A 27,835-nucleotide genomic window follows, 5' to 3' on the forward strand; every position below is an offset into this window, starting at 1 on the left:
TTTTGTTTTCCCTGCTCAGAAGCTCTGAGGCAGAATGAAGTATTTATCTTTAAATGCAGAGGATCACATTCTGGCTCGTTATGCTGCCAGCAGACGGTAACTGATGCACAGCGCTGCTGCCATGCCCTGGGGTTACTTTTCACACACAGGAATGATGACACAGCCACTGCTGCAGTGATGGCAAACATGCTGCTGTGAGGGCAGGCTGGTGGGAGAAGAGCAGTTTTAAGGGATTCTGTTTAATCATCTGGACACAAGTGCTATTTTTGTCTTCTGCTGTTTAGATCTCAAGCCTGCACCAGGAGAAGCTGATGACAAAGTTGGTGTCTCCCATGGCACAGGGGCAGACAAGGGGAACTGGACAACCTTTTGGGAAGGGAGAAGCAGGGTGGGCAGGGGTGGCAGTGGGAAAGGGGCCTGTGTTCATGGCCTCTGCACCTCATGAGCTGAAAGAGCTTGTTGGCCTCTCTGATACCTCCACCACAAGCTCACATGCCTCTCTCAGCTCACTTCACAGGTGGGATCTTCTTGGGGGACTTCCCACCAACCAACCCCAAGCTTACCTGTGCTTGTGGGTGGCTTTGGGGTGAGGCCAGTGCCTGCCCATGGAGGCAGGAGAGGGGCATGCACTCCATGATGGGGGTTAAGGTTGGTGAGTCCCAGGCAAGAAGTGAGGTGAGATTATCACAGTGTGTGAAGAGGCCCGGGGAGCTCAGAACATGCCCATCCATCACCTGGGCACAGGACTCCTGGGAGCTCAGCATGCCCATCCATTGTTTGGGCACACGGACTTGCTCGGGCAGCTCAGAGAATCCCGGGCATCGTTTGGGCACACAAAGACGAAAACAAAAAAAACGAAATGGGGGACGAAAAGATTCAGGTTCCACCGAGATTTGAACTCGGATCGCTGGATTCAGAGTCCAGAGTGCTAACCATTACACCATGGAACCGCTCTGCCAGCAAGTTCTCCTGGCTGCCTCTAGTTCCTCACACCGCTGCCCCGCCTCAGCACGGTCACTCTCTCCAGGGGTACCGGAGGGGGAATCAGTGCTGAGGGGCCGCGGGGCCGGGCGGGACCCCCGCTCGTTTTCGCCCGCTGAGGGCGCGGCCGCACCGCTGCCCCGGGCGCGGTCGTGCGGCGGCGCCGCTGCCCCGGAAGCGCCTGTGGGCGGGCGGGCGGAGCGCGGAGGGCGGAAGAGCTGCAGCGGCTGCAGGGAGGGTCCGGCCCCGCTCCGCTCCGCTCCTCTCCCGGTCCCGCTCCTCCGCCACCCGCCATGGGCACCCGCGACGACGAGTACGATTATCTCTTCAAAGGTGAGGCGGGCAGGGCCCGGCGGGCGGGCGGGAGAGCAGCGGGGCCCGCGGGCGGGGCCGGGGCCGCTCCCTGACGCGGGGCCCGGCGGGTGGGGGGAACGCTCCGGGCCGCGCTCGGGTGTCCTTCCCTCAGCCCAAAATGTCAGCTCTGGGCCAGGTTGGGCAGCGGGGATTTGGTGTCAGCGCCGGTCCGAGGCTGCCCCGGGCACCGGCTGAGGCGGCGGCCGGTCTGCGGGATGGCGAGCAGAGATCGCCAGGAAGGATGCCCAGGGCTGATAAGGACTCGTCAGGGCTGATAAGAACCCTCTCTAGCTGTTAAATAGAGCTTTAGAGTGGGTGAGATATTCTCAGCATTGGTAGATGATGCGCTAATTTAATCAAGTAGTCCTTGCTGCCTTCTGTGTTCAGAGCCCTTGGCGAGGAGTGGAATGTCCCTGCTGCTCCACACCCAGAGATCATAAAATGCTCCTGGAATCATGGAATGGTTTGGGTGGGAAGGGCCCCTAAGATCATCGCGTTCCACCCCCTGCCATGGGCAGGGACACCTTCCACTATCCCAGGTTGTTCCAAGCCCTGCCCAGGCTGGCTCCCACAGGGAAGGGCAGGGATTCCTTGTTTTTCAGGGCTGATGCCCCTCCGGTCTGCCATGCAGTGCCCAGCTGGGTTAAAACCTTCCAGGTTGTTGTTAAAGACTCAATTTTGACTCCCTGCAGAGTAAAACACCAGCCTGCTGGACAGGTTCATGTAGCCTGCTGTGAAATGAGTACAGCAGTGCTGATGTTTTGAACGTTCATTATCCAGTTTTTAAAATCCCACTGAAAAAGCTAGCAAAGTAGTGTAAAAAAGTCGCTGTTTATTGTGATGTGGTATTGTAAATTTGAATTTAGGATTAAGATCATTGCTTGTTGTGTTGTAATGGTGAGAGACCCTTTGCTTGTCATCATGAAGGTAAAGGAAAGCACTGATGTTTTTTCCTGTACCTTTAAGCTGCTGTAATAACTTTGAGGAATTGCATTTTTTTTGTTGTTGGTTGTTTTATCCAACTGCGTGTGGAAAGTGGCATTATTTCTGCCTATAAATCAGTCATCTGTACAGCTATGGAAATCAAATCAGGAAGTTCCAGAACAGGCTCTTTTCTCAGCTTGCAGCCCTGGCAAGGACCTTGCTGACCACTGGTTTAATGGCATCAGGCAGTGTTATTGTAGGTACTTGTGTGCAGGTTATCAGAGCCATTGAATTACCCTTGTTCATGCAGTTCTGTCAGTGGGCTTGTAATTAATGTTCTAGCTGTGAAAGCCTGGGAGTATCAGTGACACAGGGTTTGTTGGGAGAGCTCCTATCTTTCATTTGGCCTGCTTCCTTTTATAGTGGGAAAAAATAAAGTTGGAATCCAGTTATAGGGAGAGATTCAAAGCTGATTTAATTGATTGCCTTTGCTAAAGCTTTTTCTGTTTAGCTTGGTTTATAGAAGCTGTTGGGGATGCAGGGAATGCTGTGAAAATGCTGTTGTGAAGATAAATGATTTGGGTTTTTCCAGCCTAAAGTGGACTGCAGGAAGTTGATGCAATGCCACTTAACTGGGATTGATGTGGCAGCTGAAATAACACAAAAATGCAAAGTAATAAAACCCTGGAAACTTTTGTAACTTCCCAGAGGTGATCGTTGTTCTAAACAAGCTGTCACCACTCTGGAATGATCTGGAAATTATTGCAAGTAGGTCTCTGAACTGAATGTCTCCTTGCCAGGCACTGGTCAAAAAGGCAAAGGATAGGTAAATCTTTTGGAAAAGGAAAAGGGAACTTGGGGACAATGTTAAGTCAGTGTTTGAATTTTAGACATGAGCATCTTGGGAATTGAGGTGAAATGTAGACATGACAGACATATCCATTTTGAAAGGGATGTTCTAGAATTAAAAAGGTGGAGAAAGGCATCAAAATAATCAGAAAAGAGACCTAATGGATTCATAGCCCTGACACTGAATTGATGTACAGCTTGATTAAAATTTAAACAGTGAGTGATAAGGGCAAATAGAGAAAGTATCTCCTGTTTGTCATAATTTCTCTGGATATCTGTAATGCTTCTTTTATTGGGCAGCGGGTAAAAGCAAAAGGACAAAGTCCCTCAGGTGTGTATGCAAATTTTGAAGTGGTGCATTGCCATGCATATTATAAATGGATTTGAAAGCCTGCACAAATTCATAGAAGCAAGAAAATCTTGTTTGGGGCATGTCAGTGTGACGGTTCGTCTGAAGGCATTGCTGTTTGAAGATGCAGGGGCTGGCTAGGACAGAGATCAGCCTGTTTGTTGTGATACACGTCATGGTTTTTGGACATTGCTTATTTGGAGTCAGACTCTGGGTGTGGGTCTGTCAGGACACTTCATCCAGCAGGACATTCCTGCGTTTATGGAGGGACTGTATGGGTAGGTTGGTGGGACTGAGTTCAGAGTTTGACCTGGTTAAAACAATCGTGTGATGTTCTCTAGTCTGGCTGTTTTTTACTGCTCCTGGGCTGAGCTGCCACGTTTCTGTTTGTGAGACCTCTGGTTTTGTCCTGTCAGCCCCTGACTGCAGCTGTGTGTGGAAATCTGGCTGACTCTGCTGCTGGGTGTAAGCTGAGCCCACCTGTGCTGCTGGATGGTAAAATCCAGGGACCTGTTACAAAATACACTTCTCCTGACTATGTTGCAACACTTCAGCATATAGGAAAGACTAAGCCTAGCTTGGAAAAATTCTGTTAAATTCTTCTTGTCCAGCTTCCAGTCTTTGTATCCTTCCGTACTTTTGGGGTCTGGCTGAGAGCAGTGCCTGCTGTTCCCAGAATGGCCCCTGAGGAAACACAAGGCTTTGAAGTCCAGTTCATAGAAATTTTGCTCTAATTTTAGTAGGAGGAAAATATAATAATGATACAAAGATATTGCTTTATTACTTAATAAATTAAGCCTGGTTTTAGCACAGGAACCTGTTGCTCCTTTTGATCAATGAGCTTGCAATAGATGAGCAGTTATCAAAGGAACCCTCACTTGTAGAAGATGTTGAAATTTTTTTCTATGGACAAAGCTCAGGATGATTTTGTCTGCACCTGGACCATCTAGGGCTCTGGATTTGGGGCAGGCTCATGTCAAGGACCTGACTTGTGGTGATGTTCTGTTTACTGCTAGGAGAATCCAGCTTCAGCTCTCTGCTTCTTTGCATCATGTTCATTTCTCCAACTTCTCCCTTTGATATTGAGGAAATGCTCTGAAACTGAACCAGCTTGCTGGTTTGGGGTTTAGAAGACACATTTTTACTTGTGTGTTTAGATAAATATGTGGATGCAGGACATTTATTGGTTTGACAGTGGCAGAAGCCCTTGTCTTTCACTGCCTCAGATGTGGAGGCACTTTGGTGCTGCAGCAAAGCTGCTGGTGCAGCCATTTACTGCAGAGCTGTTGGGAGCTGGTACTGACTGTATGGAGGGTAATCCCTGCCCCAACTGGGGTGCCGGGTCTCTTTTGGACAGAAAAAGAGTGAATAAAATGGGGCACAGCTGAGGAGGGTGAGTAAAATAAGTGATGACCATGTTGGGTTTATGGCCAGCTATGATGTGCAGGATCATGTCATTTTTTTCACATGCCCTTCAAACTCCGGCTGAAGTGGGCAGGGAGAGGTATTCATCAGCAGGTTCTTCTGGGGATCATGAAGAGATGTCCAAGTTTTTTATGGATATGTCTCTTAATAGCAGAGCTCAGTGCAGAGACAACTTTTAGACATGGTGATTTCCTTGTGCTGGTGTACTCATCCTAGATCATGTAATCTGTGACTTGTGCAATAACTTTTGCCACAGACAACACAAGCTGTGCTGGACTCTATTTTCAACCTGATCTCATATTTAATGAGATGATTAAAATATTTTCTGAAAATTTAAGCTCAGAGGTTTTACAGAAATAAAAATTGTGTGAGTGAGCTGGAATGTTGGTGAAAAATTAATAATCCTTTCTTGACATAGTTCTCTAAATTGCTTCTCATGCAGCATGGGAAATTGAGTTCTTATTTTGGTCTTCTACAGAAATAAATCTGGAATTACAGAGTGAAATTTATACAGAACTGTGGACTTCACACTTATTTTTTTCTCTCTCTCCACTGAATGCTTGTATGCTTGTCTTAAATGCTTGTTTGGGGTAGTAAATGCTGTAGAAAGTCAAATGCATTGATTGAAAGCACGTGGTTGCAAGTATTGAACTGTCCCAGCACTAAATCAGTCACTTGGGGCTGGGAGATTATTTCCATGACTTTCAAATGTGCCTGTACAATTTTCCTTGCTTGTGCAGCTTCCTAAGGTGCTGCTCCTGTGAGGGAGGTGGTGCTCCAGAGCTGGTTATTGATTAATGTCAGCACTGGGTCTTGTGGCTGAACTGGCTAAAATGTTTCCTCCAGACCTTCCTCCTTCCAGTGCCGATGTAGGAAAGGAATTTGTGGGTGATGCAAGTTGGGTGGGACAGAGGAAGTGGGAGTGTGGCTCTGAAAGAGCTTTGTGCAGATGAGGATTGTGATCCTTCAGATAAGCTGGGATTTGGGATGTAAGGGTTTATCCCTGAGGACTTGGACTCTGGTAAAGTAAAAGTTTGCCAACCTAAAGCTGAACAATTAGGTCTGATGAGAGGCAGATAGAGCCCTCAAGGTGAAATGGTCAGGAGAAATAATTCCAGCTCCAGGTGTGCCTAACACACAGAGATGGAAATACTGAAATCCTTGTCTGCATCACAGGGAGATCTGGCTTAGAACAAGGTGTGCAGTCCTCACTGTGCTGAAAAAAATTTGAAAAACTTGTAGGGAAGGCGTTTGGGGAAATGAACAATGTGTTTTATGGAACCATTTGACAAGTTTTTGTATTTAGCAAATACAGCAAAGCCCAGCCAAGCTGTGGTTGCTTTCTGTAAATACCCCAGCCTAAACACCACTGGGAGAAGACACTAATGAGCTAATGGAGAATGCTGGCACATGGATACCACCATCAGCTGACCACTAATTCCTTCTGAAAATCAGAAGGCAATTTCTAACCATTAGGAGTGAGTTTCTGGAAGGAAAGCCCAATGAAAGGGACAATGTGCAGGAAAAATTAACTTTATCATGGCCTAGATAACGTCATTTCCCTCCTAGGACCTGTTTGTTTGGGGTGTTTAGTATGGGACTTGGCCATCCAGGGTCATTCCTACTGCATTTCTATGTTAAGAATGTAATACATGGGAACATGATGTAGTATAAAATATCAAAACATGGTGGCTTGATAAGGAAAGCAAAACTGAAATTAATAACACAACCTAAGTGGCTGTTAGAGCTGTTACAGTTCATAATTTTATTTAAAGAGTGATACTTACCCAGACGGGCAGAAATGCAGAAGGTGTGAGGAGTCTGAGGCGCCTGCTGACATTCCAGGCTGTCCTCGTGCCTGTGTTCAAGAGGAGCTGCAATGGCCCAATTAAGTAGAGGAAATAGCTGACTTCAAGGAGGAAGGTATTATTTTCCCCTTATAATTGGGACACATTAATGTGGTGCTGGAAACCATTCAGAACATAAGCAGTGTGGGATTCAGACACAGTAAGGGAAAAAACCTGGCAGAGGAATTAAAGGCATCCCTCCATTGTCAAATGACTGAAAGGTGGGCTTTGCACTGAACTACAAGAACAGGTTTGAAGGAATACTTTACAGGTATATGATGCATCCTATTGGGAAAAGGAAATGATGAACATGGATTGCTTTTCTTGCTTAGAGAAGCTTCTGGCCACTGCTGGGTGATAGCAGGACTGAGCTGTGCAGAGGGAACTGTCAGCCTTTCCCTCCTAGGAACTTGTTGTGTGTCCCAGTGAATACAAACATGATGTCATCTAAACCCATGGTCCAAACCTGCCAAAACAGTGTTGAAGAAGTGACTTGCCAGTGGCAGAGGAAAGCTGTGGCTGTGTGCCAGGGGTGGTGATGCAAGTGGTGCCCTGTCCCCTGCACGGGCTTTATCAGGGTGTAGCATCTCTGTGCCAGCAGAGCTGTTCAGCAGTGACCTGGCACGCAGGAAAGCAGACTCCTGTTTGCACTGAGCACAGGGCCTTGCCACCTACCTGCACTTGTGATCTCCCTACACAGGAGAGGTTAACAGAGGGTGCTCTCTGCAGCTCCTGTGCTTGGCCGGCTGCGTGCTGAGTCAGCTGGCACGGGCAGCTGGGGAGATGTTTGTTTTGATGAAGTATTCTGCACAAGGCTGTGCTTGAAGCCAACGTTTTCTGCAATTTTCATTTATGGAGGGAGTTTAAAAGGTGCTGCTCTGCCCTTCCAGTCGGAGCAAAGAATTGCTGTGCATTATTTAAACAGAAGCTGCAGAGGGCTGCAGCAGCAGATGGGAGTGTTTCTGCTGCTGGACTGAGCTCTACGGGGGCTTTGTGTCATTGAAAGTGTTTGGTGCACTCCGTGCTTTGTTGTACCACACAGAATCTTGAACTGTGTTGTGGTGTCTTAACAGTTAATGATGTGTGTTACTGAGCAAGTAATTGTTTTTTCTAATTAAACAAAGACACAATGTTTGCTGTCACCTGAGTGTGCACTTTTTTGCTTGGGCTGGTGTTGATTCAGTGCTGAACTTCATTATTGGCGTTTCTTCTCAATGATTTTTTCTTATTTTTCTTTCCTTTTCTTCTCTACTGGTTTGGAACCTTAAAGGCCATAGGATTACCCGATGTGACTCTGGTTGTGAGCGCATTTCATCCACTGTTCTGCTTCTGGGTACTGAGTTTTAAGTTACAGTTCAACTTGCACCTTTTGACTCAGTGTTACAAGATAATGCAGTGAATCCTCGTGATGCTGTTTTTCCTGCAGGAACTGGACTTTGAGCCTTCTGTCAGTCTCTTGTCAGGCATAGCTGAATCCTTCCAATTAGTTTGCTTTGCTGGGATGAGTCAAGCTGAGCCAGGGAGTGGTGGGTCCAGTTGTGAGGCTCAGCAATCCCCTGGCAGCTTTTTTGAGCAGTTTCAGTCTGTGGCCTGGTGTGTGCAGGAGCCACAGCAGCAGTGGGGACTGCAGAAGGGCAGAGAGCTGTGGCTCAGCAAACGTTTCAGACTGGCTGGCAGGGTGATGGTGGCCTTGGGGGTTCTTTGGTTTGGTTCTCTTTTCGTTTACAAAGTTGTCTGTCCCAGTGGGGAACCTGTCTTCTGCAAAGGCATGAGGAGTGTAAAGTGAAAGCAGAGTCTGCTTGCCCTGTGTTTTGGACTTCTGCAGCAAAGCAGATTTCAGTTGTGTGGTTGTAGGGTTTGTGTTTTGGTTTTTAGTTCTAGAATTGTTTAAGGAAATCTAACTGGTCACCAATGTTTGCAGTGACAGCCACGTGTATTGTTCCTAAAAGAGGAATGTTGTTCCATGCTGGGCAAAGGAGGCTGAAATATAACCATTGAAAGTCAAGCCTAACATCTGTTCAAAATGCTGGTGAATGTGGCAGCTCTGGTTTTCCAGGAATGTTGAGACTTGGACAGCAGATCCATGACAAGGATGGTGCCATTGCCATTCTTTTTCTTCATGGTTCATTCTTTAAAAGAAATATTTCTTGCATGTGATTTTCAATGTGTCATCTACATCTGGAGTCTGAGCCTGATAAATTTTTTGTGTTGCAGTTGTACTCATTGGAGACTCTGGAGTAGGCAAGAGCAACCTTCTGTCTCGGTTCACTCGCAATGAGTTTAACTTGGAAAGCAAAAGCACCATTGGAGTGGAGTTTGCCACGAGGAGCATCCAGGTGGATGGGAAGACAATAAAGGCTCAGATCTGGGACACGGCGGGGCAGGAGCGATACCGAGCCATAACCTCAGCGTAAGTGCAGCCCGGGTGGCTGAGGAGGGCAATTCTGGGCCCTTCCAGTTCCTCACCAACTGCAAACAGGGGTGTTGGTATTTTACTGGGTAATATCCACAGCCTCTGGTGGTGGGAAGGTTAAATGTTATTCAGCCCAGAAACTCGATCTGATGTGTTCCTGCACAGACTGATTTCCTTTGCAGTGCTCTCATGACACGGAACTGGGGGCATTTCGAGTTTGGAATGCAGGAGCTTTGAGAGACTCATTTCCATGAAGTGAATGATAAAGGAATATCAGTGTTCCTGGTCGTTTTATCAGTGGTAACCTAAGAGCAGAAACCTTCCTGTAGCAGCCAGGAAAGACTGCTCACTTGTGTGCTTGTTTGATTGTTAAAAACCAGCATAGCAAAAGCAGGATTTCAGTAGAGCTGGGGGGAACTGTGGGGTGGGAGAACATAGCCTGTTTCCTTTTGAATACGTTGCTTTGGCTCTCACTTGAAAGGAGCTGTGCCCTTTGGTAAAGGGAGTAGATCACGCTGACATTTTTATGACCCAGTGAGTCACTCTACAGTCTCCTTATCACTCTGGGCTGTGCCTGTGCTGCACCCACAGTGATGGGTGGGGAGAATTTTCAGGAGTGGTTCAGAGGTGGAAGGTGACAGCAGCTTCTCACAGAGCTCACAGTTTCATGTCTGGGATGCAGGGTTTCCCCAGAGCCATGGGGTTTGCCTCTCTCCCAGACTCTGAGCTGGCCCTGTGGTGTAACTTCATCTGCCTGCTCCACTCCCCCGTTCTGTCCCACGGCCCTGGGGAACTGCCCTGGGCACTGTTTGCACAGCTGGCCCAGCCAGAGCTGCTCCCCAGGATGGCACAGGCTCCTGTGGCCTGACAGTGTCTGTCTGTCCCTGTGCCCAGGTACTACCGGGGGGCCGTGGGGGCACTGCTGGTGTACGACATCGCCAAGCACCTGACGTACGAGAACGTGGAGCGGTGGCTGAAGGAGCTGCGGGACCACGCCGACAGCAACATCGTCATCATGCTGGTGGGCAACAAGAGCGACCTGCGCCACCTCAGGGCCGTCCCCACCGACGAGGCCAGGGCCTTCGCAGGTGGGGAGCTCAGGAATTCCCTGCTGCTGTCTGGGGATCTGCGCACCTGGCCTGGGGAGGGTGTGGGTAGGAGGAAAAAACCTGCGGCTGCTCATGTCCCTCAGTGTCACATGTCACATTCAGTCAGAAAGCAGATCTTGTAGAACGTGCATGTTGTTTCAAGAATCGCCCCGAGGCACTGAACACCTTAAACCAGATTTATTCTCTTGGCTGGGCACTGTTTGTCTTGCAGAAACTCTGCCTGTGGCTTTAGGTGTGAGTTTTTAGTGTGGTGGTAGCTTTTCCTTCAGTGTCCCAACTGACCTGCAGCCTTACACAGGTGCCTGTGGCTGAACATTTTCATTAAACTGACTCTCTGACTTTTGTTATGTAATTAAGATCTGTGAACAGTAGTTCTGGTTTCTGTAAGACTTGGTTCAGGCCCAGTCTCTTTCATCCAGGAGTGTAGCTGGCTTCCTCACATTAAAGTTTGCTGTAGCTCCGCTGGCAGAGTTTATGGCCAGTGAGGATCCCTGCCTGCAGCTGGAGGACTGTCATTCCCCCTGCTGCTCTTTTCCTATTAAATAAACTGCTGTGATATATTAACAGGTGGGAGGTGGAGAAACTTGATGAGGTTGAAAAAAATCTCACAAACTTTCTCACACAGAGAAACTGCAACAGATTATCCCTTTCAGTGATGCTGGAAAATGTGCCTTTAGGTTAGACAACATTGGGCTGATACCTGTGCTTGGGAGTGGGTGTAAATTCTAGCGTTGGTGTTGGGTGTGTCACTTTCCCATCACTTAAGGGGGAAAACCCCACAACTTGTTTTACTTTCTCTTGATACCTGGGTGTCTCATCAGGAGCACTACAAATATTCTCTGGTACAGAAGCTTTTCCAGATAGGAAACAGATATGTGCTGTACCTCTCTAATTATAGTATTTCTGTCCACACAGAGAAGAATGGTTTGTCATTTATTGAGACGTCTGCTTTAGACTCTACAAATGTGGAAGCAGCTTTCCAGACTATTCTGACAGGTGAGTCATGCAGGGCTTTGTGCTTCAAGGGGGAAGGGCAGGAGGCTGCTCAGATATGATGCAAATAGGCATTTCTTTGCCTATAAAGTGTTTAAAATGTTGCTATTTAATCATTCTTCATTAGCCATAAGATTTGGAGTCCAGTTTCAAAGAGTCACAGTTGAAAGGCCAGCCTTGAACTGGGGAATGAATCCTTGTTCACTTTGATCTGCCCCGGGTTTCTTGTCAGCCTGGTTTGTGTTTCAGTTTCCATCTCCCATTACAGGGAGTGCCCACGGGAGGGAATTGTCTCATGCTGGCATCAAGTGAGAACAGCCATTGTTTATCAAGAAGTCAGTCCAGTTTGTTTCCACCTTTAATGGTGACCATGGCAGTTGCCAAGGAAAAGGGGATGAAAGAGCAGAGATCCTTCCTTTGAGACACAGTGACTCCTGAGCTGCAGGAGTTGCTGCTGTTGCATTTAATAGTCCTGCCAGGACTTTTGGCCTGTGTAACATGTGACAGCAGCCAGTGCTGCATTTTTATGCACTCTGGATAAAGTACTTCCTTTTTGTTTAAAGCCTTATTTAGGTAGGCAAAACTTGTTAAAGCTGAGACACTCAATTTGGAGAACCTTAACTTAAGCCTGGCTTGTAAAAGTGGGGTAGGAATTCACAAACTGGTGTGGAAGTCACTCACTGTCATGAGGCTTCTGCATTTCTGAGCAGCCAGGGCACAGTGGGACACTGTGGCCTGTGGTTTTGGAGTTTTCATAATTCTCAGCTTTGGCAAATGTCCTAGTCTGAGTTTTCAAAACATCTGAGACACTCCTCTGCTTGCTGTGTCTATTCTAGATGTGCCAGGCAGTTTCTTGTTTTCTCCAACTGCCTCCAACATGTTTTCCAGTTGCAAGTTTCAAGTCTCTCCTTCCCAGTGTAGCATGTGCCAGGCTACGTGATGTGCTTGGTATGAGCAGTGGCCCCACTTCCAAACTGTCTGTAAATCAGATCTGCTTGCTGTGACAGTGACACCTAGTTAGTTCTGAACTTCTCCTCTTTGGCACCTAATTTAGACATTCCTTTAAAAACACACCAGAAAGGTCCTGCTAGCTATACTGGAACATGCATGTGAGAATAGAGCTAGGAGGTTATTCACTGTAGTAAAAGTATAAATCCTGTAGCATTTCTTCAGTTGTTTGAAATGCTTTATGGACAGCCTGGCAGTGGAGAGAGGTGTTAGCTACTGGGGTATTAGCTGCCTGTGTCCATCTGTTTCTTGTTTCATCCTGAGTTGTAAGAGGCCTCTGACAGTTCTGACTCTATTGTGTTCTTACCCTGGGTTCCTAAGCAGTAGTGCTCCTGTGCAGATACCAGCTAAAAGTGTGTTTGTGTTAGATGGGTAAAGAACTTTGTTTCCTTTTTGGTTGAACCATGTGGTTCCCTTTTAACTTCAGTGTAGTCATTTGGTTGTAATTCCAGCATTGCACAAATTTGTTTCAAAAAGAAACAATTCTGTTAGCTCACACATTTGTTCCCTACATGACAAACTGCCAGTGCCATCAGAAGGTGGATGACTAAGGAGTGGCTGAGGTGTTGGGATGCCTGCTGCATTTCCTGTTTTCTTCACATGCCCAAAGGCAGTCCTGTCAAAAATGCACATGAATTTGGGCATGGATTTTTCAGAATAAAGACACTGCTCACTTGTCAGTGCCAAAACCTGAGACTTTTTCCTTTATGCCCATGTCCTTGGTAGCCCTTCTCTCAGGAACACCTTGACTTTGAGGTCAGATTTGGCCAGATGTGCTGTGTGTGTCATGTAGAACAAGCCCTGCTGCTCCCACTTTCTGTTTGCAGAGGCTCAGGGCTCTCAGATGCAGGTCAGTTAATTAACTCATACACCAGCACTAATAAAACAACATCAGATAAATCAGGCAGAGTTTATTCCCTCCCGAGGTGGCTGCCAGGTTGTCATGGCCACGTAGTCTGGTCACCTCACAGTCCCCATCTCCTGCTGGCCTGTTTGTTCTCTCAGTGACACTGGGGAGATGAGCAGTCTCCTGTGTGCCCTGGGCTGCCTTCAGAGCTGTGTGATGCTCAAAGGATGCACTGCTGCTGCCATGGGAAGCACCTCACCTCTTGAGCAGGGGCTGGGCTTGCTTTATCTCTCCTCACGTGCTTTCCGCAGTACCTTTTATTCCAGAGTGAGTTTGGATTCTAATCTGTGGAGGTTTGGTTTTTTTTACTGGTTTAATATGTCTGTAAGCAGAGCTGTCTGTAATGGGTGATAAAACTTGTTCGTGGTGGGCTCTGACAGATTCTTGAGGCTGTTGCTTTTCCATGGATGTCAGTGTTGCCTGCGTGTTGCTGTGACAGAGTTTGGGGTGAAGAGCTCTTGGGTTTATGAACAGGATCCTTGTGATCCTTGTTCAGGAGAGTTCAGCTGTGCTGGAAGAAACACTTGTGCTTAGTGGGCATGTGCTCTCTGCAGACAGGGGCTCCTGTTTGGGGGAGATAAAGGTGCAGTGAGCAGTGCCTGAGCAGCAGGTTGGCTCCAGCTGGGCTGTGACTGGCACGCTGAGGAGGGCTGCTCTGGAGCTCACTTCACAGCTGGCTTTTTCTCTTAATGACTTGCTTTGAAGGAAGGAGGGGGGCAGTCATCTGAGGAATGTGGTTTTTGGAGTCACCCTGCAGAATCCTGGCTGCTGTGTTTGGCCGGGCTGCCTCCCAGCTCAGTGCCTGTGGCTGGAATGCTGGCTGTCCTTGGGAGCAGGAAGCTGGGGAAGCCAGCAGGCGTTGCCGGCGGCTGCGAGCAGAGCTGGCTGACACAAGGGGCAGGACGAGCTGCTGCACCAGCCCTGCTGGTGTTTGCAGTGCTGGGAGCTGCACCACAGACACCTCAGGCTGCTCAGAGCCTTTCCCCAGCTGCTGGGGTCTCTCCTGAGCTGGGTGTTGTGGCCAAGGTCTGTAACAACCCTCCTGTCTTTCCAGCCCTCCTGAGGCTGGTCTGGTTGGGACAGTGATGGAAGTTGGTGAAGGTGCTTCCCTTGGAGGTGTAGCAGGGTCCCTGTTAAGCTTATCCACTCCTGGATTCTCAGATCAGGCACTTTGGGTAGATGGCTTTGGCCATGGGAAATACGAATCCAGTGTCGTTAGCACAGCCCGAGTATGTGATCTACTGCTACAGGTGGAGTAAGGGATAAAAGCTCTTCTTTCTTCTCCCATATACAGAGGACTTTTAGATGGGGTGCATCATACATGTGGTGGGCTTCCTGTCCCGCTGTGGATTCCAGATGAGGTTTTGAGGACCTTTCCCATCTGTGACTTAGAGTAATGGTCCCTATCCAGATTGTTCTGTTCCAAGATGTCTAGACTGCCAGGGCTGATTGTTGTGCACACAAAGCTGCTTTGTATCATCTGGCAAATGACAGAGACTGGTATTATGATCCCAGCCACCCTGAGCATTCACAGCAGGATAAAGCATCCTTAAAGTAAACTGGAGTGTGCCTCCCTTCCCTGCCTGGCTCTGTGCTGTCTCTGTTCCCACACTGCATTCTGCCGTGGTTTCATCTCCAAGGAATCCCATCACCAAGGAAACAACATCAGAGAATTAACATCGAAAAGTCAAGGGATTTCCTCTTTTGTTGCCTCTGTACACCTGAAAATGAATGGAACCCCAGTGCTGAGCAGCCAAGGCCTGGCCCAGCTCCTCCTGGGCAGCAGTGTCTCTTTTTCCCAGCTCTCACAGTGCATGGCCTGTCTCTCACAGTTCCCTATTATGCAGTGATGCATTCTGCTAAATGTGCCCTTAATAAGGTCTCATTCAGCTCCTGAGCAGAGCCCAGAGTGCTGTGTCTTTATTAAAAAGGGCACATCTTCATTAGGCCAGAGCTCTCGGGGCACAGCAGTTCCGGTGCAGGCTTGGCTGCTGGGCATTCTGCCCCAGTGAGAGCAGGTTTGGGCTGTTCCCCTCCCCTGCCCTGCCACAGCAGCACAGCTCACCAGGGAAGGGCAGGTTTCAGCATTTAGGCTCTGGCTGCACCAAGCTTTGCTCTGCAGAGGAGGAAGCAGCAGGTAGCAGCCAATTTGGGGCTGTTGGCAGTGGATTCATTTGCAGGGCTCTTGGGGAGGTTGTGGAAGTGAGGATCATAGGAAGATGTTCCCAGAGTCAGGAGTAGATTATCAGTAAGGGAATTGGTGCTGTTAAGATTATTTTTAAGGCTTTGGGGCTGATATTTGCTGTCAGATGAGGCTGTTACACAGAGGGCACCCTGTGTGAGTCCTGGCTGGTGGGGTGGAGCCAGTGTGTCATACATCAGGCACTTGTATGAACTTGTTCAGGAAATTCTCTGTGAAACTGAGGGTTGCTGCTGCTGGAGGTGCTACTAGAGAATTCCCAGTGACAAAGGTGGCCAGAGGCGTTTCCTGTTGATGGGAACAGGCATTGTTCTGCACTGGGAGTGAACTGGCTGCCAGCCCTGAGCACGAAGCTTGTCCTGAAGGTGCAGAGCAGATTTCTCCAGCTCTGCTCCTCCCACCCCACACACGGGCTCTGCTGAGCGCTGCCACGGGGCCAGGCCGAACCCTGTCTGCACATTCACACACCGGGCTGCAGGTGGCTTTGAAGGCCTGGTTTCAGGGGTTTCACTTTTCTTGTTTATGTGTAAGATGGTTAGAAAGAAGAGCAAGTGTGAGAAAGGGTGAAATCAGAAAATCCTTTAACCTGTTCAGCTCTTGTTTGCTTGCCTCAATGACCTGATCTGTACCTGACTGCATATGAAAAAGCCATTTTAATGTAGTTTGTTCCTTCTGAGTTTGAGCTGGGGCTTTTTGTAAAACTGAGCTTTAGCAAGCTTTTATTTTTTTAATGGTTTTCAGATTCAAATTTGCAAGTGAGTTCCACACGTTCTATTTTTGGTGTCCTGTGTTTCCTTTCTGGGGGTGAAGTGCTACACACACTTTACTCTCTCAAGTGCAGCTGAAGTGCTGCTGTAGCTGCTCTGAGTTTTTGTGCAGCACCATCAGCCACGACAAGCCCCACCAACAGGGCAAGGCTCTTGGTGCAGGTGTTTATCCCATGCTCTCTGATTCCTTTGTTGAGGATCTCTTCATGTGGAGCCCATATTTCTCACACAGCACATTTTGGAAAGGGTTTCTGTGCTGCTGCAGGGGCTGAGTCTCCCCCTTTGGGCCCAAATCAACCTTTTCTGACGATTTAACACTGCTTGATATGATAGACGTGATGGGTGTGCTCAGCAGGAAGAAATTGCCCTTGCAGTCCTATCAGGGAGAGAAATCTGGAATGGTTCCCTTTAATCCTGTTTGTGGATACATCAGCAAACATGTGACCTTGTCCCTGGACAGTGTCCTTGGAGCTTAAGAACCTTCAGAAGGAATGGATGGGCACATAGTTTCTCATTCATAGCACGGAGATTTGTGAATTCCGTCCATTTACTGACTCTTATCTCAAGGAAAGTAAAACAGTTGTTAAAAAAGTAATTTCTGTTGCAAATATATATATTATTTTCTGTATCTAGAAAACACCACAATTGAACTTTGTGTGGAAGCTTCATTGCATTACTTGTGTAATTGCAAAGCTGTGGCTGGTTTCCCCCAGGTTTAACTCTTGGGTGGCATTTTGCTGGTGTGCACATATTGATCAGCTCTTTCTCCTCTTCCAGAGATCTATCGGATTGTTTCCCAGAAGCAGATGTCTGACAGACGTGAGAATGACATGTCCCCAAGCAACAACGTGGTTCCCATCCACGTCCCTCCAACCACTGAAAACAAACCAAAGATGCAGTGCTGTCAGAATATATAAATTGCCCATTCTTTCCTAAAAGGCTGTGTATATTCCCCAGGTCCAAGATTTAAATATATTTGTAATTCTCGTGGTTACATTCTTGTGTTCAGTTACTGCTTATTATTTCTCCATGTCTTAAACACTTTGATTTCAGTGTTTATCAATCTCTTTCTTGGATGTGGCTGCAGTATTTTCCCAACGCCGACCTGTCAGTTTGGGCTCAGTAAAAATTGTTTGGAACTCAGCTGATCCCTTCCCAACATGATGCCCACTAGTCAGAGCACTGACACCTTTGGAGAGCACTTGAAGACATTATCCTGCTTCTCACAAAGCAATTACTGTCAGGTTAACAAGGAAAATCTCTCTGGGCAGAATAATCTTTCCTTGTCTTAAGGTGCATTCTGCATCTAAAGCTCGGCGAAGCTCTGAAGTGCAATTTTATTGTAAGTTAAATGTTTTTGGCTACATCTTCAGATTGTCAAGTGAAGTTTTATAGGATATTATGGGGGAGAAAAGAGAATTTCTTGTGAACAAGCAGCAGTTAGCAGCAGTTGTGGCTACATGTGAGTGAGGTGCTGTGGTTTGGCACCTGCTGCAGAGGAGGTTGAGGTGAGGCAGAGCTGCTGGGACCCCACGGAGGTGCCCCTTGTGGAGGAGGTGAATGCAGGAGCCACGTCCTGAGGAGGGTGAGGAAGGGTCACTCCAGCTCTGGAACTTGCAGCATCTTTGTGCTGCTGGAGGCTTGGCCTCCACAGTGCTGGTGCTATCAGGCTTTGAGGATGCTTTTTTTTCTTTCATGGGACACAGACTTGAAGGGTGTTGGCACGTATTACATATCACATCTATTAATGCATGCCACATATATTAATATATACAAGTGCTTGAGTTGATGAATAAATAACTTCCACTACCTGGCCTTAGTTTTCAGTTCTGGTTGATCCAGTATTTTTAAATTATTCCAGTGGTTTGCTGTATGTTCTTCAACAAAACCCTCTGGAGTTTTCTGTCTGGATGTGTTCCTCCTGTGGTCTGTTGCTCCATGCCAATCCTGTCCAATCTGCCTGTTCAGGGATACATGAACTGTGCCTTCTGTCACTCGCTCTGTGCTGTTCCTGAGCACGCCTGACGCTGGCACTGGGGGCCACAGCCACTGCATTCCCACAGGATGTCAAGGAACTCTGTTGTGCAAATGCCTGCAGTTATTTATACAATTACTGGGAAATAATTGATTGTAGGGGACGTTTCTCAAACTCTGATATGACCCACTTGGAAGATCCAGATGTGGTTGGCACTTCAGCTGTGTTCTGTTCCCAACCTTTCTGTCTCGCGGTGCTCATGATGTGTGAGGCACACGGAAGGCATTGCTGTAGTCGGTCACTTCTTGTTTTTTACTCCATTTCTCCTCCTGGTATTAGTTCTGAAGATGCTATTTTGATCTGTTTGTAAATTACTTTGTATTTTATGCATGTACTGTACTTTGATTCATTATTTTTTTAGATTGATTTAAAATATATTCATCCATTATTCTAATAAAGAATTACAGGGGACAACTCACTGTGGTGTTGGGTGCACTTTTTGGGAGAATTGGGATTTGACCTGAAGGTTTTATCTTATGAGCTTCTTGGAGGAGGCAGTGAGAAGACACTGAAGGGGAAGTGTCCCTGGAAAAGGAGCTGCAAAGGTTGTGTGGCACAGTTGCCTTCCCTGAGAGCAGCTCTGAGCTTCCTGGGGCTGCTGCAGTTTGTAGCCAGGGCCCTTGGGCAGCTTCAGGAAGCTTTGAAGCTTAGAAAATTCTGTGGGTTCCCTCTACTCAAACCTCTGAATAACTTTTGCAAACCTGTTTTTTTTTCCCCATGTTGCCACGAGGAAGAAAATCCGGTGGGAGATGAACTCCTGCCTTCTGCAGCAGATGATGGAAGCTTTGGATCCTGCTGTGGTGTCCTGATGAAAGGTGGGATCTCTCCTGAGCAGGGTGTTGTCACCAAGGTGTGTGACAGGGTGTTGTGACCATAAACACCAACGGGGCAGCATTGGTGGCCCTGGGGAGTGCTCTGAGGGTGAACTGTGAGCCCAGCCCCTCACTCACTGCAGGAGCTGTTCTTGCAGCACATCCTCTGCCCATACTGGAGCAGATTTTGGAATTAATTGATTTCCCTTGGCAGCCACATTCCGAATTTGTCAGCTGGAAATGCAGGATGAGTTTCACTCTGCTTCCTTTTCTCATTCCTATGAGCAGGTGATTTGACTCTGCTGTCACATCAGTCTGGATTTTGTGTGGTTTTAGGCAAAACTCTTCCTCGTGCAGCAGATGGAATTGCAGTGCAGATGGTGGGAGCACAAACCACTGTGGGAGGATGAGGCCTTCTAAAGCAAAATCCAGTGGGGTGTGTACAGAAAAGGAACTTCTCACCTGGGAAATGCTTTGCCTGCTGTTCTGGGGGTCTGTGCTGTGTTTCCCTAAGGATTGCAGGGACCTGGCTGCAGATCCTGGCCTGGGCTGGGTCACACTCCTGGCACAGGCAGGTGCTTCCAGAGGTGTTTTGGGAGAGACAATGCAAGTCATCATTCCATCTGAATGCTTTCCAATGGGGGATTGTCCTGTTCAGCTGCTGATTAATCCTTCTGTTCCATAACTGGCACTACTTGTGTACTGAAGTGTCTCCTCCCTGCTCATGGGAGACAACTGATGGTAACAGACACTGCTTTGGGCCCTGGAAGGAGCTTTATGAGATTCTGGGAATTCCATATAATGCTTCAAAATGGGCTTTGCTTGCCAAAAGGTTTCGCTGTCATCTACATACTCGAAGCCCCAACTTTTAACAATTATTCAGCGAGTGTCAGTGCTTCCTGTCTTTGATGGGAGTTGAGGTTCTGACTCTAAAGCAGAAAGGACATGGAATTGTTCTGATTTAAAGACATTTTTATTAAGCTAGAATTACTTATTCTATAAAGTCAGACCTGATGAATTTCCAGCCTTAAATAGCTTATTGAGTGTGCCTTGTCAAATAAGAAGATTACACGCTGGCTTTAGTTAACAAGATTTTTAGAAATATGAAGCACAAATATTGAAAAGCTTCAGCATCTAGCAGTGGCTGCATTGCCTGGGACTCATTAATTCTGCAGGTGTTTCCACTGCAAATCTGTGATTTATTCACTGGGCTCCCTGGGAGCTGCCCCGTGTCCTGTCCCATGGCTGCTGGGTGACCGTGGGTCCCCAAGTGTCCACACAAGGCCTGGGAACCTGTGATGGCCCAGGGCAGTGTCACCACACCTGGTGGGTGTGCAGGGCCTCTCCCAGCTGGGATTGAGCATCCCCAGGAGTCTCACTGAGGTCAGACTGCTGAGGAGCTGGGAGAAGCGTGTGCAGAGCTGCTTACCTTTGCTTTACTCCAACTTGGAATGGCAGCACTGGTTTTTCTGAGCCATCCTGCCACTTCTGTCCTAGCCTGGTGCCAGGGGGTTTTGGCCGGGGGGAGCAGCCACATCACCTGGAGAGCTCAGATTAGTGCAGGGCTGGAAGTTTGGCTCTGCAAATGAGTACGTTGGAGAACTACACATTGAGAGAAATTCAATTTATTTTGTACAAGGTAGGATACCTTTGCACAGTGAACAAATATATTACAAATCTGTCTTGCCTTAAAAAAGTATTGCCATTTTGGTGCCTGTTTCCTAAGCTAACGCTGATATACAAGAAGGTACTTTTTTTTTTTGTTGGTTTTGTTGTTGTTTTTTTTTTTTTCCTGTTAAGCTCTATGCACATCATTGCATTTGGTTTCAAAATCCTGCTTTGAAAAAAAACCAAACCAAACAACTGAGCACATCTCTGCTCTCTGGAGTCTCATTGCAAACTACAGCAACACACAAATGTGGGTCAGGCCAGCAGCTCAGGCTGCTTGTGCTGGGTGCCAAGGTGGGTCCTAACAAGAGTATTCCTTATCCAACTGCCTTTCTCTTGATATTTTTGAGGTAAATCTTTCTAATCATGTACGCAAAATATATTCCTACTGGGCCTACAAAATAATTGTTTCCTTACATCTCAAATAAGGCTTTCCTGGAAAACAAAATTGCTATTTCTGATCAGCCACGGCCCCCATGCACACATGCAGCATTCAGGAAGCCTCGTGGGCAGGAGCCTGGGGGTGTCCTGGGGGTGTCCAGGCTCAGGCTGGGGTCCAGAGCCAGCCTGAGCACCTGGAGAGTGCTGGCTCCAAGGGGAAGGGCTCCCAGGGGCAGAATGCCCAGAGCCAGGGGCTGTGATCCCAGGCATGGGGGCTGAGCCCATCTCTGGGGACACAGCTGGGTCCCACCACGGTGCTCCAAGGATCCAGGAGTATTCCCAGAGCTGGGATCCAGCTGCTGCCCCCGAGCTGGAAGGCTCCTCTTGCCAGTCCTGAGCCCTGCAGGTCACTCCTGGGATCGTGCTGTGAGCAAACCCACGGGGCTGGTGTCATCCTCTTCTGCTTCCATCAGACTGGCGAATGTGCAACAGAATATTTTTTATATTTAAAAGGCAATCAACTTGCTACTTCCACATTTGCCTAATAAAATTACATACTTAGAGTCAATACTACTTCATGCTCAAAATCTACAAGGAACTAACGGCAAGTACTCTACTTTCTAGGTCAATAGAGAGTATAAATTAAAAAAAAATATCGTGGTGGCTCAGTCCAAAATTTTACCATGGGTCAGACCCTTGATAATTACTTCACAAACAGCTGCTGAAAAAGAAAACCCAGTTTCAGCTCCATTTAATGACATTTCAGGTAGAATCATCAACGGATAAAGTTGCACTACATGGTAATGCACATCAGATTAAGAGGTGTCATTGGTGGCATGCTGACAGTGAATCGTGAGGAGATGGTTTGGGAAGATGGGAGAGAGAAGCTGATGTGGCTCAGCTTTGAGAAAGGAAATGAAACCAGGGCTGGTCTGTGCAAACCTGCACCGTCCCAGGGCAGGAATTGGAGGGTCAGCAGTTTAAATTGCCTGACAGATCTGCTGGATTTAGCTACCAAAAGAGAAGCTGCATAAGGAAAATCAAAGCCTACCTGTGCTAATCAACATTAAAAGTGTGGTAAGTGAGTGTGACTCATTGTGGAAACTCCATTTGTTAGCAAAGATCAGGGGATGTTTGGAAAGATATTAAAAACTGCACAGAAAGTGTCTGTGTTAATATTCCTCATCTCAAATTCTCTGGTACTGAATATAGAGATGACAATCTCAATGTTAATTACCAAGCATGATCTGCACTGGTTGCACATGGTGATGGCAGTAAATGAGCTTTCCAGAGAGTGAAATGACAAGTTTCCCTGCTCTCATTCAGAAAAATGTCCATTCCCATGAAAAGATGAAAATAAATTCCAGCGTACTCCTAGTCACCTTGTTCCTAACAGTAAAAGGTTTCTTGCTGCAGTCAGTAGAAATGTACATCCTGAAGTCCTTCTCTTAGCATGTTTTTGTGGTTTATTTTACAGCAAAGCCAGGGTTAGAACACGCCACAGAGAGTTTTTGCCTGGAGCATGAAGACACCTTCCTGGGGTGATGTGCTCCAGTCCCACGTGGAGGAGGCTCTCGTTAGTTCCAGGTACCCATACAAAAATGTCTTTATAAATAACATCATGCAGCAGCAGTTGGCCCAAGCTGATGTTGTGTTAAGTCCTTGCCAGTCCGCAGAAAAGGAAGGAATGGCTTCTCCTCTGCTTCCTCACAGTCTGTGTTGGCAGCACAGTGCCCAGTGAAGTCCATGCCTCTAGGACTGCTTGTCCCAGGAAGGGCCGTGCGTGGGGCTGTGCCGGACGGGCAGCAGGTCGTAGTGCCCAGGAATGTGACTGTTCCTGGGCAGGTCATAGGGGTTCTGAAGGTAGCTGGCACTCCGGCTGCGGGCGTCTTGGACTATGCTGACAGTGGGCTCTGGGGGAGCAAGGAGAATGGGGTTGTGGTGACCAGCAGCAGTCCCAAAACTCCTGATCCTTGTGAATCCCGTCCCGCTCAGGACATCACCACTGTGGCTCAACTCCCCAAACCAGCCCACCAACGCTCAGGCCTTCCCCCTGCCAGTTCATCGCTGTGCCACGCCAAGCCCAGGATCTGTGTGCCAGGACAGGGGAAACCAGCCTCTCCACCAACCCCCCGCGGCACCCACTGCTTACCAACTTCGTAGATGTTTTTATTGGCTGTTGATGAAGTTGGCATTTCAGAATACGGGGACTCCCTGTGACCAGGTGATTTCATTTCCACGTAGCTGCTCTCGGAGTGTTTGCAGGTTAAAATGGGGGGGTCTTTAATGGTGGCGTATGGGTTTTCACTGCTGTTCAGGGAACAAGTGCTGGAGCTGCACACAGATTCTTTCATATAATCTGCAAAACAAGAGCAGAGTGGGTGCGTCAGGATCATTGGCTTAATTAGGTTAATTACAACTGAGCCTCTGCAGGAAGGCTGGGGGGGACAGGGGGGCAGGGGATAAGGAAGATCCTTGAAGCCTCCAGCACAGACACCCGGTGCTTGTGCTCTGGGTGTTCCAGACCATTGCATCCACCACTCAGTAGCAGGAAAGAAATGAAAACCTGCTCAGTACTGAAGGTTTTCCTGTGAGAGGTCCTAGCTGCCGTTTACTGCAATGTTTAATTGGAGGTGGCAATCCTTTCCCTCCCTCCCCCTCATCCCTGCAGAGCCGTGCTCATCCCGCTCTGCCCCGCAGGCCCAGGCGCGGCTGTGGGCACTCGGCTCTGCAGGCAGGAGCTGCTGCTGGCCCTGGGCTGCTCAGCCAGCTGAGAGTGAGCCCCGGGGCCTTGGGCACATCCAGGGTCCTGTGCTGGAGAGCACAACGCTGCCACGGGCTCCGAACTGCCCCAGGGCAACCTCTGCGTGTGCAGCCCCAGCCGGTTTCGGGGTTATCCAGCATCCTGCAATTGGGGAATGCTTGGGTTTCCACAGAGGAGGACAAGCCTCCATCTGAGCCTCACTTTTGCTCTGCTTTTTTCCCCCTTTGCTGTAGACATCTCCTGCTCCTCTCCCCTGGGCTGGAGAGGAGGTGACAGAGGCACTACTTGGGGAGAACAAGGTTGGCATGAGAGCTGTGACCACCACTCGGTGACCCTGGCTGGGATAGGCCAGCCTGCTGCAAGGTACAGTGCCAGTCTTGCTTTAAAAATAAAAAACAATAGAGAATAAATAGGTCTTAACATTGACATTCAAGAACGTGCCATTGCTGCTGTGTGCATCCTGCTGGGCAGTGCCAGTAATTTAGAATTAGAGCGATGCAATGAAAGATGAGGCATTTTCTTGTGCTGGGTTACAGTACAAAGGCAGATCCTGGTATATATGAAATACTCCCGGTGAAATAGGGGGACTTGCAAAATAGCTGCAATCCCAGCTGCCCCCGCTGTCTAGTATGGGAGACAAAAAGAGAAATTCAGGTTAAGAAATAGACAGACAACATGACATCACTTCTCCAAACCTCGGCTCTGAGCCTGCCAGCCCCGTCCTGCTCCCTCACATACCAGGTTTGCTCCACTGTGAGTGACTGTCCCTCCTTCAGCTCTGGGCTTGTGTCTGTGTCTGTGTGTCCATCCCCCCTGGCTGGTGCCCCTGGTCCTGGTTCAGCCCTGAGGGAGGTGCCAGGTGTTGCCTTTCTGGGCTCTGATTTCAGTGGTACCAACAAGTCTGGAGAGCCCTGGGCTCCCAGGGTCAGTGGAAGCAGCTCCTGGAAGCTCCACTGCACACAAATAGCTGGGACCATCAGGGATGGGGGGCTGGCAGAGGCCTGGCACCAGTGCAATGTTTATTTAGTTAGAAAACTTAGAAACTCCTTGTCTGACATCAGCCTGGGTGAGATGAGCAGTGCCTTTGCTTCCAAGTGAAACATGCCAGGTTTGGTACATGACAGGAGATGGGAACCAAAGCAACAGTGACATTCCCTGGCTGTTGGCTGCAGGTTTGTCCCTGCAGTGTCACCAACCCCAGCCCAGCACAAGTGAGTGGGAAACTGCCCCATCCCATCCTCCTACAGAGAGATGGGGCAGCCCTGTGAGACCAAAGGCTTCTGCACATGAGTGAGCTCAGTGTTGGCTTTTGCTGTGTATGTGACTTAAATCCAGGTGCCCCAGTCTGGGATCTGTTGGTGTTAGAGGTGAGGAAACCATAGACAGACAAATGAAAGGCTCAGCTCCACCTGCCAGCAGCTTACAGCTCCTGGTGGATACTCCAGGATCATGGAGCTCGTTAGGAGAGCCTGGGCAGCCTCTAATGAGCCAGCTCTGCATTTTGGGGTGAGGTACATGAAGATTATCTTCAATTTGCTTCTCCATTTCCAGCAGTGCTGCTGAGCAGATGCTCACAGGGTGAAAAGCAGGATTCCCTCTGTGCCCCCAAGAGCCCCCTGCAAAGTGTTCCCTGTCACACCATGGCTGGGAGGGAGCAAATCAAACCAGAGCTGGTGTAGATTCAGGAAATGTTGATTATAAATGATTGCTGGCTGCTACAGCAAAGAGCAGAGTGAGAATTCCTCCTCCTGCAGAGCTGCAGGTAAATAGCTGTGTGGTTGGTTTATGGAATTAGGCACATTGGAGCTGGCAAAGGCAAAAATCCCAGCACATCAGCTGTTTTATTTCATCCAGCTCAGCTACTTTTATCTCCCTAGGCTAAAATCCACCTGTACTGCAGTTAGGGCTGGCAGTGCCTCCCAGGCAGGTGTCCCTCAGCCCTTCCCCTCCCAGCACCAGCTGGAAGAATCAGTGAATGCCACTTGGGCTGCCCAGACTTGTTTGGCTCTCCCAGGAATTGCCTTTTCCCAGGAGATGTTGAGAAACAGCCTGAGACCATTCCTGCTGACGTAAACACAGCTCTGGGTCTGCCTGGGACCAGACCTTTGCTTGGGACACAATATATTTTCTGGAGCACCAGTGGATGTTTGGGATTCTGGGTACACCAGGGAGTCATTAGCCCTCAAGAAACATTATGTGCAAGATCATGGAGGATTTGACTCTGAAGGCTGTAGAGTTATTTTTTATTAAGGTAATTTGAGGATAATTAAGAAGTCTGGCATCAATTGCCAAATTTTGTTTCATGAATTAATTTCAGCAGAACAAACATATTTAGAGATTCTCAGCCCATGGTGCTGCAGCCATGTGTGAGCCCTGGCTGTGCTGCCTCCTCATCCCTCCCTGCCACAGGGTCCAGCTCTCATGGAGGTGAAAGCTCTGCTCCACAGTGCTGGGGCTCACTGGAAGCACTCAATCAGCTGGACTTCCAGAGAAATATTGGGAATATGCTCTAATTTTGAAGTCCCTGCCTTCTGTGTTGCCTGGATACCAATCACCAGACCTTTGGAGGGTTTATTTTTGTTAGCAGGGACTGGAAACGTCCCTCCCCCAGACTGGGTTCCTCTCTTGTGTCCTGAATTTCCCCTGGTGTGCTGCAGACCAGCCTTGGATGCCCCAGCCAGGTGGGGGTGCTGAGGGGAGCTGCTGTGCCCTGGTGCAAGGTGCTCTCCTGTTTAACCCTTGCTGGGATGGAGTGCCTGTGCTGGCTGCTGCAGGGACAGTGACACACTGAGGGCCCATTGCTGCTTCTCAGAGAGCTTCAGGAGTGGGAACACATCCTGTACAACAACCAGGGGAACCTCTGAGCCCAGCCCTGCATCCCTGGGACCACTGCTTCTCTCTGCTGGGGTTTTCCTGGTTCTTCTGCAAAGCATGGGTGTTTTTCCTTAAAATGGTCATTCCTGAGGTCACATCATTCCATCAGTGCAGCACTATTCATTTAAAAACCAAACCTCTAAACACAGAAGGACTCAGCTGAAAGGAAGAGCTCAGGAATGGCATCATTGAGCACCATGCACAGGAAAGAAACTGCTCAGAAAGCTGCTCTGAAAACCCTCGTGCCGGGTGAGCCCCTGTCCCCAGGTGCCACAGGGCTGGCACTGTGACAGCCAGCCCCTCTCTGCTGCTGTCAGACAGCCCCAGCTCTCTGTGCCCACCCCTGGAGCTCCACAGCAGCTCAGCCACCACAGCCCTGGTGCCAGGCTGCACAGGGGACACCCCTCTGCTGGTGCCCTGCTCTGGGCACAGCCCCAGCCCTGTCTCCTCAGAGAATGGGGCAGCAGGAGGGGCCCAGGTTCTCCACAGCTGGGCCTCAGCCTCCAGCCTCCTGTGCCCCTCCCTGCAAGGCTCTGTCTGCTCCAGGGCCACCAGAGACCCCGTCCAACTGCAGGACAGGCTGTCCCCAGGTAGACCACACTGGTGGGAAAAGACATGGGTTTAAACTGGATGAAAGCAGCTAAAAACCAGGCACCTGCCTGCCAAGGCTTTTTGCTGACAGAATCCAACTGTTTGGGACTGGGAGTTTGTTCCTCTCCATATTCTGAGGAATGTGGTGAGTCAGGGCCTGGCAGGGCAAGGAGAGCTGACTCTGAGCATTGGGCACATTCCCAGCTCCTTCTGGGACGAGACTCCCCTGGGACTGGGGCTGCCTGAGCCCAGGAATGGGCCTTCAGAGGGGCCTTGGGAACCTTCAGCCTGCTTCTGAGAAGGTAAGGCAGATTCTGAGAGGGTAAGGCAGCTGCTTCTGAGAGCCCTCAGCTCCTCAGTGCCTGCAGGTGAGCTCCCAAACCTTCCTGGGAAGCCAGGTGTGCCCCCGTGTCCCTGCCAGTGCCAGCCCTGCCTGTCTGAGGCAGCTGAGCTGCCACAAAGAATTCCAGCTGTGGCTTCTGAGCCTGATTTTTCAATTTATAAAGAGATAACCATGTAAAGGAAATGGTTCAGATCCTAAAAACTAAAGGAAATATGTAGCAGCTGCAAATGCATTTCACAGT

At 48.7% G+C, this 27,835-nt stretch overlaps 2 protein-coding genes and 1 non-coding gene across 9 annotated transcripts in view; 1 reads left to right on the forward strand and 2 right to left on the reverse strand.

Annotated features, from left to right (window-relative positions):
- Positions 1 to 878: 878 nt before the first annotated feature.
- Positions 879 to 950, reverse strand: TRNAQ-CUG (transfer RNA glutamine (anticodon CUG)). The gene has a single exon. It is a non-coding gene; the product is annotated as a tRNA-Gln (tRNA).
- A 228-nt stretch (positions 951 to 1,178) lies between these two features.
- Positions 1,179 to 18,579, forward strand: RAB11A (RAB11A, member RAS oncogene family). Its single transcript, XM_058033856.1, has 5 exons — positions 1,179 to 1,314; positions 8,944 to 9,139; positions 10,037 to 10,230; positions 11,167 to 11,247; positions 16,904 to 18,579. Exons 1-5 carry the CDS (start codon positions 1,275 to 1,277, stop codon positions 17,041 to 17,043), a joined length of 651 nt encoding a protein of 216 aa, XP_057889839.1. The 5' UTR covers positions 1,179 to 1,274; the 3' UTR covers positions 17,044 to 18,579.
- Positions 18,580 to 20,582: 2,003 nt separating this feature from the next.
- MEGF11 (multiple EGF like domains 11) overlaps positions 20,583 to 27,835 on the reverse strand; it is a 250,413-nt gene continuing 243,160 nt past the window's right edge. For 6 of the 7 annotated variants that reach the window (XM_058033855.1, XM_058033851.1, XM_058033853.1 and 3 more), the window contains 2 exons: positions 23,175 to 23,381; positions 20,583 to 22,935 (listed from right to left, as the gene is read on the reverse strand). In XM_058033855.1, coding sequence (XP_057889838.1) covers positions 22,775 to 22,935; positions 23,175 to 23,381 — 368 coding nt within the window. In that variant the 3' untranslated portion in view covers positions 20,583 to 22,774. Of the gene's footprint in view, positions 22,936 to 23,174; positions 23,382 to 24,227; positions 24,411 to 27,835 lie in introns of those variants that run through there. The other variant, XM_058033854.1, reaches the window with a different exon arrangement.

This window comes from Melospiza georgiana, chromosome 13 (assembly GCF_028018845.1).
Source record: "Melospiza georgiana isolate bMelGeo1 chromosome 13, bMelGeo1.pri, whole genome shotgun sequence".
NCBI lineage: Eukaryota > Metazoa > Chordata > Aves > Passeriformes > Passerellidae > Melospiza > Melospiza georgiana.

Bases quoted from the DNA above. Each gene is read 5' to 3' on its own strand.
- RAB11A (XM_058033856.1), top strand. From the start codon at position 1,275: ATGGGCACCCGCGACGACGAGTACGATTATCTCTTCAAAG. The intron at 9,140-10,036 runs GTAAGTGCAGCC...CCCTGTGCCCAG, and splicing joins TACCGAGCCATAACCTCAGC to GTACTACCGGGGGGCCGTGG. The intron at 11,248-16,903 runs GTGAGTCATGCA...CTCCTCTTCCAG, and splicing joins TTTCCAGACTATTCTGACAG to AGATCTATCGGATTGTTTCC.